General features: G+C 46.1%; 1 protein-coding gene across 1 annotated transcript in view; it reads left to right on the top strand.

The window, feature by feature from the left end:
- vps8 (VPS8 subunit of CORVET complex) overlaps positions 1-13,551 on the top strand; it is a 961,193-nt gene that overhangs the window by 288,758 nt on the left and 658,884 nt on the right. Inside the window, exon 31 of the mRNA XM_070876055.1 lies at positions 11,948-12,032. Coding sequence (XP_070732156.1) covers positions 11,948-12,032 — 85 coding nt within the window. The remainder of the gene's footprint in view (positions 1-11,947; positions 12,033-13,551) is intronic.

Raw genomic sequence — 13,551 nt, 5'->3', positions numbered from 1 at the left:
CTCCAGTCCATAGGAACTGATCCAGAGTTGATAGACTGTTGGAAAATGATCATCAATGCATCCACTATTTCTAGGGACACTTCCTTAAGTAATCTGGGATGCAGACTATCAGGCCCCGGGGATCTATCGACTTTCAATCCCATCAATTTCCCTAACACAATTTCCCACCTAATAAGGATATCTTTCAGTTCCTCCTTCTCACTAGCCCCTCGGTCCCCTCGTACTTCTGGAAGGTTATTTATGTCTTCCTTCGTGAAATTGACCTGAATCCGACTGCAAGGGACCTACGTTTGTCTTCACTAATCTTTTTCTCTTCATATATCTATAGAAACTTTTACAGTCAGTTTTTATGTTCCCAGCAAGCTTCTTCTCGTACTCTATTTTCCCCCTCTTAATTAAACCCTTTGTCCTCTGCTGAATTCTAAATTTCTCCCAGTCCTCAGGTTTGTTGCTTTTACTGGCCAGTTTACATGTCTCTTCCTTGGATTTAACACTCTCCTTAATTTCCCTTGTTAGCCACGGTTGAGCCACCTTCCCCGTTTTATTTTTACTCCAGACAGGGATGTACAATTGCTGAAGTTCATCCACGTGATCTTTAAATGTTTGCTATTGCCTATCCACCGTCAACCCTTTAAGTATCATTTGCCAGTCTATTCTAGCCAATTCATGCCTCAAACCATCAAAGTTACCTTTCCTTAAGTTCAGGACCCTAGTTTCTGAATTAACTGTGTCACTCTCCATCTTAATAAAGAGTTCTACCATGTTATGGTCACTCTTCCCCAAGGGGCCTCGCACAACAAGATTGCTAATTAGTCCTTTCTCATTACACATCACCCAGTCTAGGATGGCCAGCTCTCTAGTTGGTTCCTCGACATATTGGTCTGGAAAACCATCCCTGATACACTAGGAAATCCTCCTCCATTGCATTGCTACCAGTTTGGTTCGCCCAATCAATATGTAGATTAAAGTCACCCTTGATAACTGCTGTACTTTTATTGCACACATCCCATATTTCTTCTTTGATGCTGTCCCCAACCTTACTATTACTGTTTGTTGTCTGTACACAACTCCCACTAGAGTTTTCTGCCCCTTGGTATTCTGTAGCTCCATCCATACTGATTCCATATCATCCAAGCTAATGTCCTTTCTTACTATTGCATTAATTTCCTCTTTAACCAGCAATGCCACACCGCCTCCTTTTCCTTTCTGTCTATCCTTCCTAAATGTTAAATGCCTCTGGATATTGGGTTCCCAGCCTTGATCACCCTGGAGCCATGTCTCCGTGATGCCAATTACATCATATCCGTTAACTGCTATCTTGTTGACTTATGAGGAAAGGTTGAGGAGGTTGGGCCTCTACTCATTGGAACTCAGAAGAATGAGATGTGATCTTATTGAAACGTATAAGATTATGAGGGGTCTTGACGAGGTGGATGCAGAGAGGATGTTTTCACTGATAAGGGAAACTAGAACTAGGGGGCATAATCTTAGAATAAGGGGCCGCCCATTTAAAACTGAGATGAAGAGGAATTTCTTCTCTGAGGGTTGCAGATCTGTGGAATTCGCTGCCTCACAGAGCTGTGGAAGCTAGGTCATTGAATAAATTTTGGACAGCGATAGATAGTTTCTTAACCGATAAGGGAAGAAGGCATTATGGAGAGCGGGCAGGGAAGTGGACCTGAGTCCATGGTCGGATCAGCCATGGTCGTATTAAATGGCGGAGCAGGCTCGAGGGGCCATATGGCCTGCTCCTGCTCCTATTTCTTATGTTCTTATGAACTTGGGCTGGAGGTGAGTAGGTCAGAAACTTGGGCGGGAGTGTGGAGTAGGTCACAAACTTGGGGGTTGGAGGCTGGAACTTGTTTGCGGGGGCGGGGGGGGTGGGAGATCTTAACCCTTGAGAGTGAGCCCTGTCTGTTCCAAGTAAGCTTCGTTCTATTTGTAGTTGGCAGTCAGAATGGCTCGAATTATACTTTGCAGATTCACTGATTACCTAGGCAGGGCAGTTCTAATTACACATTATAGTGAAACTGCTGGGTGTGTCTTTTCCTCCAAGGGGACCAATCTGCAATCAGGACTTGTGATCAAGGAGACCCAATCGGAGCTTTAGATGTTGCAAATTAACATTTCCTATTTAGTTGGAGGTTATTTCTGCTCATTCAGTACTGGATTTCAGACCAGCAGTCTGACAATTTAGAGACAGTGGAGGAGTTGAGAGGTGGCGACGTAAAGCAGGGGTGTCATCGGTGTGCTGTTTTCAGATGATTTTACTGAGGCGCAGCATGTAGATGAAAAATAGGAGGCAGCTAAGTATAGATCCTTGGGTGACACCAGAGGTTATGGTGTGGGAGCGGGAAGAGAAGCTACTGCAGGTGATTCTTTGGCTACAGCTGTATAGATAAGAATGGAACTAGGTGAGTGCAGTCCCACCTAGCTGGACGACGGTGGAGAGGTGTTGGAGGAGGATGGTGTGGTCAACCGTATCAAAGGCTGCAGACAGGACAAGGAGGGATAGTTTACCATTATCACAATCACACAGGATGTCACCCTTGATTCAGTCTTTGACTCTCGACTTTGAGTCAAATGGTTGTAGGTTTATACCCTACTCCAGGCATGAGAGTATATAATCCAGGCTGACATTTCAGTGCAGTACTGAGGAAGTGCTGCATTAATCTCAATGCAGGACCTTAGTGTGAGCAAAATTGGCTCCTGTGTTTCCTGATATTACAACAATAACAACACTTCAAAAACATTTCATTGGCTGTAGAAGTGCTTTGAAATGTTCTGAGGATGTGAAAGGCGCAATATAAATGCAAATTATTTCTTTTTCTCTTTCTTTCTTTCCTTCCTTTGCCAGAATTTGTGTCTCTCAACAGATGTAGCAATGATCACATGGTGAGAGTAAAATGAGATTAGAATGTTCTTCAGCATTAGTAAATGTAGGGGTGGTGCTAAATCGTAACATGAAGGGCTCAATTTTCCCCAAAGCTTTTTTTTGGCCCAAGTATGCCCCAAAAAATGTTCTAAGTTTCTCCGTTGGATTTCTTCATTTTGGCATGGCCTAACCTGTCCTTTAGTTTTTGGGTGGAGCCTTGATCTGTGCCAAAAAGATCGGGTTGCCACAGTAACCAAGGACACACAATGCGAGCTGAGGCTGCAAAGTGAAACATACAACCATCTCCCAACACATAAACACATTGCATCAACTTAAAAACACACATATATTGCAGCAACTTACCTCCAATTATTAAAGCCGGTCCCACTCCCTGCTCCTAGCCCAGGCCGAAGGGCTTGTCGGTGTGCCCTCATGCCCCTAGCCCAAGCCGAAGGGCTTGCTGTGTGGTGAGCTCGCTAACCCAAGCCGAAGGGCTTGCCGGTACGCTCCCCCTCTCCTAACCCAGGCCAAAGGGCTTGCCGGTGCGCTCTCCCGCTCCTAGCCCAGGCCAAAGGGCTTGCCGGCGCGCTCTCCCGCCCCTAGCCCTGGCCGAAGGACTGGCTGGTGAGTTCGCTAACCCAGGCCGAATGGCTTGTTGGTGCGCTCCCTAGCCCTGGCCGAAGGGCTTGCCAGTGTGCTTTCCTGCTCCTAGCTCAGGCCGAAGGGCTTTCTGTGGTGCGCTCTCCCGCCCCTAGCCTAGGCCGAGGTGGCCTCCCGGTCCGCTCCCCCGCCCCTATCCCAGGCTGAATGGCCTCCTCCCTCCCGGTCCCTGCACCTAACTACACCCAAAAGGATTCCCCCCCCACCCCCTCCCCCTTCCCCTCTCCCTCTCCCCCCCCGCCCCTTATTTTTCCCGCTGCTGCTGTCTGGGCATCTGCTGCGCTTAGCTGCACCAATTTCTTTAACTCTCCAGAATGTTTTTCTGCAGAGGCCATGTACGCTGGCTTAAGCAGAACTGGAGTAACTCTCAGCTTGCCAAACTTGTCTAAATGGCTAGAATTGGCAAGGGTGGCAGGTTTACGCACCCTTTGGCTGAAAAAAAAACGTGGCTGAAAAAAAAACGTAACTAACTGAGTTACGCTGACGCAAAATGATTAGGGAAACTTTTTTTTTAAACTCGGGACAAAAAAAGCAGCCTGCTCCAAAACAACGGCGCAAATCACCGGGGAAAATTGAGCCCGTAGACTTGCAAGGACAGCATATGAGTGTTTCAATTATTTTTTTCAGTAGAAGTTATGCAGTAATTTTCTAGTTGGAATGCTGGCTATGAAAGTAAACTCGCAGTATGCAGAGGGTCTCACTGTTTAAAGAATTCTGAACAACCTAATGTTATTGAATTGCAATAAACTAAAAGGAATTGATTGAGCACATCGTAACAAATTACATAGAATGCACAGCACAGAAACAGGCCATTCAGCCCAACTGCTCTTTGCCGTGTTTTGCTCCACACGAGCCTCCTCCACCCCTACTTCATCTAACCCTATGAGCATATCCTTCTATTTATTTCTCCCTCATCTACTCTAACCATTCTCTCGGTAAGGAAGTTTCTCTTGAATTCTTTATTGGATTCGTTCGTGACTATCTTAAATTTGTATCCCCTAGTTTTGGACACCCCCACAAGTGGAAACATTTTATCTACTTCTACCCTTTTAACCCCTTCATAATTTTAAACACCTTTATTAGGTCAACCCTAAGACTTCTCTTTTCCAGAGAAAAGAGCCGCAGTCAGTCCAGTCTTTCCTGATGATGATAACCTCTCCGTTCCGGTATCTTTCCTGGTTAAAAACTAGAATTGATCTACCAGAAAGAAGAGGGATATTGCATTCGGACAGGGGAAAAAAAGGTGAAAATTGATTATATTCCATGGAAAAGAGGAAGTCACGCTGGACTGTATTTGTGTACTTCCTGGAGGCTGTTGACAGAGCAGCTTTGATAGAGGTCTGGGAGCTGGCTGTCAAGCTTCTCGGACATGGATGGTACTTGGTACAGGGACATCCAAAGAAGGAAAGTAGTTTCTTAAAACGCCCTCATTTTCTTTACCAAAACAGCAAACTTCATTCGATCTCAATAGGGCTAGACTTCACATCACCTATATATCACCCATATATCGCCCAAAATGGCCTGCTATCGCCTAATTTGACCAAAAAGTAGAAATTCAGGCTGGAACATCGCCAGAAAATTAACCCCCCAAGTTTCGGCTCACATCGCCAAGCTGACCGCTGAGGTAATTTGCCCGTACATCACCGAGTGGAACTTTGAGCACATCGCCAGGCTGGTCACTCGCTGAGAATAGTTGCTTTTCCCGGGCCTTCCTCACAGAACTGGGCACTACGGACACCATTTAGAATTTCGGAGGAAGACAGGAGGCGGCAGCTAATAAACTCGAGCTTTATATATTGTGAGTTACTTAAGGGTCTTTTACAGATAGATCCACTCACATTTATGCTTATATTTAATTATACTAATATTAGCTTAGTAGATTAGGCATTTTTCTTACTAAAAAGTGCATTTATAGCAAGTGAAAATAATATTGATAGTGATGGGCCCTGTGGCTTCTCTACCATTACTCATAACTGCTGGTTTCTGAAAAGATCAATCGAAGAGGTAGCAGAGTAATACGGAGACAGAGGAGGTGAGCGTACAGCCAACGAAGGTACAAGGAAAAGCAATCTTACCTCAACTTGTCTGAAAACGCGTGTCTTAGGAGGCTGCGCTTCGAGAAGGAGGTCATCGATGAGATGTGCCAGCTCATTAAGGGGGATCTGCAGCCTTCCAGCACAATCAGAACCGCACTGCCCGTTGAGGTAAAGGTTACTGCGGCACTGTCCTTCTATGCCTCTGAATCCTTTCAGGCTTCAGCTGGCGACATCTGTGGTATCTCTCAGCACGCCACACACTGCTGCATTCGACTTTCCGCTCGCAGGATGGACTTTTTCAACTTCCCTCTGACCAGGGAGGTACAGACTGGGAGAGCTTTGGATTTCTTGAAAATAGCAAACTTTCCCAAGGTGGAGGGAGTAATAGGCCGCACGCAGATCATGCTGCGAACTCCTTTACGGAACCCGGAGGTGTTTCGTAACAGTAAGGGATTCCACTCTATGAATGTGCAGCTCGTTGTCGACCACAACCAAATTGTCATGATGGTAAATGCTACATTTCCTGGCAGCATCCATAATGCTCACATCCTGCGTGAGAGTGCTATCCCTGACCTGTTTGTCAATCAGTCAGAAGGTCACGGTTGGATGCTGGGGGATAAAGGATATGGCTTAGCCAGCTGACTGATGACCCCACTGCGTAATCCCGTTACTGAAGCCGAGAAACATTACAATGAAAGCCACATAGCTACACCCAACATCGTTGAAAAGAAGTTGGAGTCCTAAAGCAGCGCTTCAGATGCCTGGACCACTCTGGTGGCAGCCTACAGTACCACCCTGACCAAGTCGCTGAGTTTATTGTGGTGTGTTGCATGTTGCACAACCTAGCTATAAGGAGAGGACAACAAATGCTAGATGGGGCTGCAGGTCCACCTGCAGAAGGAGAGGAGGCGGAGGAGGCAGACAGCGAGGAGCAAGAGGAGGAGGAGGCTGGTGAGGACCTCGAGGAGGACAATAAGCCTGGTGATGAAACCATAGTCCCACCTTCCCCCCCCCCCGCACCCCCCGCCAACCCCAGAAGACCAGAGATAGCCCATGGGAGTTACGTGGCTGCAAAGCTGTTGCGTCAGCAGCTCATAAATGAACGCTTTGCATGAACTTAGGGGACAATTACAGTTACGGTTAAACAAAAGTTGCATTTGTGTTGTTACATTTTAGCCTTGCCTGCACTGCCCTGGCCTGGCCATTGTTGTACAACATTTGCATTAATGCTTAACTTAACTAAATTTATGTTATTATAAGACAATGCACAACAATTGTTAAATTCAATAAAAAAATTATTTTACCAAAGAATTTTAATTTTTATCAACACCCCCCACCCCCAACTATAAACGACCATTAAGTAACAGAATTTAACATAGCAGAATAAGATAACACAGCAAAAACACGCCCCTCCCCACCTGGACCTGCGGCCACGTTTCCCTCCAGATCCCCCCCCCCCCACACACCGTATCTTAGGCCCACCCGCCCCGTTTTGGAGATCGAGACAAAGCTGGTGGGCAACGGAAAGATTGGAGTGGAAGACAAACTGGCGGTTCGTCTTCCGAGTCAGGAGGAAGTGATTCCTCCGTCCTCGCTTGAGTGCTCGGAGGATACACCGACCGAACACAACACCTTGGGGTGCAGTGCCGTGTTCAGCCAGCAGCGCATGCCGAATGGCATTGGTTGCGGCGGTCTGCTCACGCATCCCCTCCAGGGTCTGCCATGCTAATTCCAGTAGCTCGACTTGCACAGCAGACACCTGTGAAAAGTCACTCGCAAACTGAGTAAACCCCTATCGTGACCGTCTCCGAGCACATGGAGATCGAGCCCTCCAACTGATCGTCCGTGGGAGGCGATTGCTGACCTCGCTGACCTGGCCTCCGTGGGGACGGCGTGCGCAATATAATGAGCCTTGGCGTTGCCGGCTGCACGCCGCTTGGTCCCGGTCGGTGCCTCTTCCATCTCAGTTCAGATGACGGCAGGTTCATCCCCCTCCATAATTGGCTGCTGCTGCTGCTCCTCATCCTCCCTCGGGCTCAGTTTTGGTGTCGTGCTCCTCCTCCTCCTCCTCCAGTTCCTCCTCACCAGGTGCAGGTGCCACCTCGACGAGCATCTCAGGTTAACCTTAAAAGTACATTTGAGCTTATTACAGTGCTTATTAGAACATAACAGTACACATTAATGAGAGACGTTACATATCAATGTATAGATTTCACTACCCCAGCAAGCTGTAGGGGCGGCATCCCCTGCTGCTTATGCACACAGGCTGCATGACATGACATGACATGACATAACATCATTCGTATACTGCATTATAATTACAGGACATTACATTACTTTTTAATACTGTTTGACACATTACTCACGAGACTCATAGCTGGGCCAGACCGCGGGTGGTGGCGGAACGGCTTTCATGGCCCACCAGCGCGGCTGCACGCTCCTCTAGGTCAGTCAGCAGCTATACCTGAGCAGAGCCCCCTCCAGTGCTCCTCTGCTCCGCGCGGTTGTTAGATATCTGCAAACGAGAAAAGAGCATAGCATAAACTAATTGACTAGGTAGTATCATGGAAACACAACAGTTTAAAACGTTACATGCAAGTAGGATCATGCGCAGTTGCTTAGGAGCTACAGCTTGATACATATACATCTCTCTATACTGCAGCAGCCAGAGAGATCTCCATCCTATCGAACACTCCCAGGGCAGGTACAGCACGGGTTCAATACAGATTAAAGCTCCCTCTACATGGTCCCATCAAACACTCTCAGGGCAACAACAGCATGGGGTTAGTTACCGAGTAAAGCTCCCTCTACATAGTCCCAGATTCAGAGCCCTGTCCGGATCTTAACAGGGAGTTTATGTAATACATGTATGAATAACAAGCTTAAATTCAATCCAGGAGATTCATTATAATTATTATTCTAATTACAATTTGTATCAGTACAATATAAAATGCTACTTATGCTTGCCGCAGCTACTAAACTGTTTCAGCGCTTCCGGCACTGGTCGGGACCCCCTTGCCTCATAGGAAGCTGAGGACACCACGTCCGCGATCTCGGCCCAAATCTTCCGATACACACGGGGTGGGGGTGTCCCGTGAGCACCTCTCGTTAATTGGCCCCAACAGGACTGTACCTCATCGACGAGGGCCTCTTTAGCTTCATTACTGATAGGTTTCGCCCTCTTTCTCCCCCCCTCAACATCATGATCACATTCCAACATATTTTCTATGATCTGATCTGTATAAATCTCTTTTCTCTCTAATCTGTAAATCTCTTTGCTCTCCTCTAATTCACTGCCTTCCTCTTGGCTCGGTATTCTCTCTCTCTCTCTCTCTCTCTCTCTCTCTCTCTCTCTCTCTCTCTCTCTGCCCCTCCCTTTGCCTTCTGCCAAAACGCGGAAAAACCAGTCACCAAGAAAATAAAATGGCATGTGCAGAAGGCCGTTGCTAGGAAAGCTTTTGCCTTCCACATTTTTGGTCATTCGCTGGGCGCACGTTACATTGCTGACCTTTTGCATCGCCCATTTCACATCGCTGGCCTATCACCGAGTGGAAAATCGCGATCCAAAAAATGGGCGATGTAAGGCTGACACATCGACCATTGCTGGAACATCGCCCATTTTTGGGGCGATAGCCAGTAAAGTGAAAAGTCTATATAATCTTTGCAGTTATTAAAACTTAGTGTGAGCTGTTTATAGTAGACTATCTTGTGCACACCAGATTCATCGAGTATGTCAGATGTCTGCTTTAACCTGACCGATCAGGGGCAGCTGTTGTTACTGTGCTATTTCTAGAATTGAATCATTCTATAGACTCTGTTTAAGTTTCTATGGATTGGAGGGTCGCTAAAGTAATGCCACTTTTTAAAAAAGGAGGGAGAGAGAAAACAGGAATTATAGACTGGTTAGCCTAACATCGGTAGTGGGGAAAATATTGGAATCAATTATTAAAGATGTAATAGTAGTGCATTTGGAAAGCAGTGACAGGATCAGTCCAAGTCAGCATGGATTTATGAAAGGGAAATCATGCTTGACAGATCCTCTAGAATTTTTTGAGGATGTAGCTAGTAGAGTGGACAAGGGAGAACCAGTAGATGTGTATTTGGACTTTCAAAAGGCTTTTGACAAGGTCTCACACAAGAGATTAGTGTGCAAAATGAAAGCACATGGGAATAATGTACTGACGTGGATAGAGAACTGGTTGGCAGACAGGAAGCAAACAGTAGGAATAAACGGGTCCTTTTCAGAATGGCAGGCGGTGACTAGTGGAGTACCGCAAGGTTCAGTGCTGGGACCCCAGCTATTTACAATATACATTAATGATGTGGACGAAGGAATTGAATATAATATCCCAAGTTTTCAGATGATACTAAGCTGGGTGGCAGTGTGACTTGTGAGGAGTATGCTCAGAGGCTTCGGGGTGACTTGGACAGGTTAGGTGAGTGGGCAAATGCGTGGCAGATGCAGTATAATGTAGATAAATATGAGGTTATCCACTTCGGTGGCAAAAACATGAAGGCAGAATATTATCTGAATGGTGACAGATTAGGAAAAGGGGAGGTGCAACAAGACCTGGGTGTCATGGCATGTTGGCCTTCAAAGCGAGAGGTATTGAGTATAGGAGCAGGGAAGTCTTACTGCAGTTGTACAGGGCCTTGGTGAGGCCGCACCTTGAATATTGTGTATAGTTTTGGTCTCCTAACCTGAGGAAGGACATTCTTGCTATTGAGGGAGTTCAGCGAAAGTTCACCAGACTGATTCCCGGGATGGCAGGACTGACATATGAAGAAAGAATGGATCGACTAGGCTTATAGTCACTAGAATTTAGAAGAATGAGAGGGGATCTCATAGAAACATATAAAATTCTGACGGGATTGGGCAGGTTAGATGCAGGAAGAATGTTCCCGATGTTGGGGAAGTCCAGAACCAGGGGTCACAGTCTAAGGATAAGGGGTAGGCCATTTAGGCCCAAGATGAGGAAAAACTTCTTCACTCAGAGAATTGTGAACCTGTGGAATTCTGTATCGCAGAAAGTTGTTGAGGCCAGTTCGTTAGATATATTCAAAAGGGAGTTAGATGTGGCCAATATGACTAAAGGGATCAAGGGGTATGGAGAGAAAACAGGAATGGGGTTCTGAAGTTGCATGATCAGCCATGATATTGAATGGTGATGCAGGCTCGAAGGGTCGAATGGCTACTCCTGCACCTATTTTCTATGTCTCTATGAAACTTATAATCAACAACAATAGCTGGAATCTTTAAATTCTTTTTTCATAGGTGGAAATTCAATCCTTGTTGTTCAAATCGGCAAATCAAATTGCGGCTGGATGGCTAGGGAGCTGAGAGTTAGGAAGTAACACTACGCTCTGTTGAGTTCGTGGAAGTGGAACTTGGGAGGGTTGGGGCGCCAAGAAATCAAAATGCTAATTTCTGGGTATGGATTCTAGATGATTAGGGAGTTGAAAGTCAGGGAAAATCAAAGAAGATTATGGAACTGCAAATCTGGAAAGATTATTGGTGAATGAAGGGCCAGAGAAATTGGGATCTGAAAGTCAAGGACAGTAACATTGCTGTATGTTGAGAAAGTAATGCTCATATTTCTGCAAAACCTAATAATGTTACTTTTAATGCATTCACTTCAGGCATACATAGTTTGTCTATTCCATCTAATTAGACAAACCTAGGGGTCAGGTGCCAAGGATCATCGGAGTTGGGGGGGGAGCGGTGGGTGGGGGGGAGCTGGGGTGGGGGGGAGCGGGGAGGGGGGAAGCTGGTGGGAAGTCAGAGAAGAGTGTCGGAAGGCCAGGTGAGGGTGTCAGAGATCGGGGGTGGTCAGAGCTCGGCCTGGGGGGGTGCGGGGGGGAGAGCGCGATCGGAAGCCGGGTGGAGTGGTAACAGATGCCGGGGGCAAGAGATTGGAAGTGGTGGGGTGTTGGTATTTGACCTCTTGGATCCAGCAGTCCTCGCCTTTTAGCTATCGGGTGCTCCATGGCCCGAGAAATCTGCCTGCTGACAGTTAAATTAAAAATGGAGCTTCGAGGCACACATTCTCAATATGATATTTAAAGTGCCAGCCCACCTCCTGCAAGCTGCCCGCCCTCGGTCTTGCCAATGTTAAAACTAGAATTAGGCGGGTTGGCGTCGAGATTCAGAATTTTAACACTTTAACCTCCCCAACCCACCAGTGTTTTGGGGTAAAAATCCCCCCATTGTGTCTTTGCTGGGTCTTTGTTAGAGCAATCCAAAATTAATGAGATTGTTTGACTCTCTCCCCATAGTTCCGTACCTTCCTCTGTTTTTCTGAGGAGGAGGGCAAGGCGTATTTGTAAGCGTTATTTTTTATTTAGATATTTTGTAAGCAAAAGTCTTTCTTTGCAGCTATCAAGTCTGTGAATTCATGTACGAGAAGAAGCAACTGTATGATAAGATCATCAGCTGTTACCTGAATGACAAAATTAGGAAGGTATGTATTTCAAGAAATTTTTAATGAACGTGTTGTGTAGTAATTACATATTTGCTTAATTATTCCAATTGCACCCAAGTCCAGACTGCAAATCCTGTAGCGTTAACATATAAATTATAAAGAAGGTCACATGACAGCAGTCTTAAACAAGTTTCAGTCATGCCCTGCGCAGATGCAACTGACGTCTGGTGAAATCATCCACTCTCAACATTACAACAGTGACTCCAAAAAAAAAATTACCTCATTGGCTGAAAAATGCTTTGAAACGTCTGGTGGCCGTGAAAGGTGCTATATAAAATTTCTAAATTTCTTTCTAAATTTCTTTCTAAATTTCTTTATAAATTTCTTTATAAATTTCTTTATAAATTTCTTTATAAATTTCTTGCTAAATTTCTTGCTAAATTTCTTGCTAAATTTTTGTTTCTTTCCAGAATTTCTTTCTAAATTTCTTTTTTTTTTCTAAGAGGTCAAGTTTCGGCCTGAGTTGCTCCTATTGTTCAGAGCAGCTAGTTTAGAATGGAGTATCTTAGAAATTGCAATTCTCGGAATTTAGTTTGCTCCAGTTCTAGTGAGTTAGAACAATTTCATTTTAGAACAGATTTTTTTTTCAAAAGGGGGCGTGTCCGGCCACTTGCGCCTGTTTTGCAAGTTTAAGCAGCGAAAACTTACTCCAAACTAACTTAGAATGGAGCAAGTGTAGATTTTTGTATGCTCAGAAAAACCTTGCCTACACTTAGAAATCAGGCATAGGGAAGAGAGATGGGGGGAAGGGAAGTTTACAAACATGAAACACATCACATTTACAAATAAAGAACCATCATTAATAATAAATGAGAAATAAATCAATAAATCAACCAATAAATCAAATCAAAAAAATTATTTTAAAAAAAATTAATTTTTTATTTATTGATTTTTTTTTAAAAGTTTCTACTCACCGACTGCAGCACTGGGAGCCCACCAACAATGTGCTGGGACGCCCCCCCCCCCCACCAATTTTGTGTGTCTCCCTGTCTGTCGGTGTCTCTCTCTGTTTCTGACAGCGAGGGGAGGGGTGAGAGGAGAGGTGAGGGAGGGGCGAAGAGAGAGTGAGGGAGGGGGAAGAGGAGAGTGAGGGGAGGGGGGAAGAGGAGAGTGAGGGAGGGGAAGAGGGGGGGAAGAGGAGAGTGAGGGAGGGGGTAAGAGGAGAGTGAGGGAGGGGGTAAGAGGAGAGTGAGGGAGGGGGTAAGAGGAGAGTGAGGGAGGGGGGTAAGAGGTGAGGGAGAGGGGGTAAGAGGAGAGTGAGGGAGGGGGGTAAGAGGAGAGTGAGGGAGGGGGTAAGAGGAGAGTGAGGGAGGGGGTAAGAGGAGAGTGAGGGAGGGGGTAAGAGGAGAGTGAGGGAGGGGGTAAGAGGAGAGTGAGGGAGGGGGGAAGAGGAGAGTGAGGGGAGGGGGGGAAGAGGAGAGTGAGGGAGGGGGGGGAAGAGGAGAGTGAGGGAGGGGGGGAAGAGGAGAGTGAGGGGAGGGGGGGAAAGGGAGAAGTG

Source organism: Pristiophorus japonicus, chromosome 3, assembly GCF_044704955.1.
Source record: "Pristiophorus japonicus isolate sPriJap1 chromosome 3, sPriJap1.hap1, whole genome shotgun sequence".
NCBI lineage: Eukaryota > Metazoa > Chordata > Chondrichthyes > Pristiophoridae > Pristiophorus > Pristiophorus japonicus.
The sequence above is the reverse complement of the archived record's forward strand: the minus strand, read 5'-3'. Positions and strand labels throughout refer to the sequence as shown.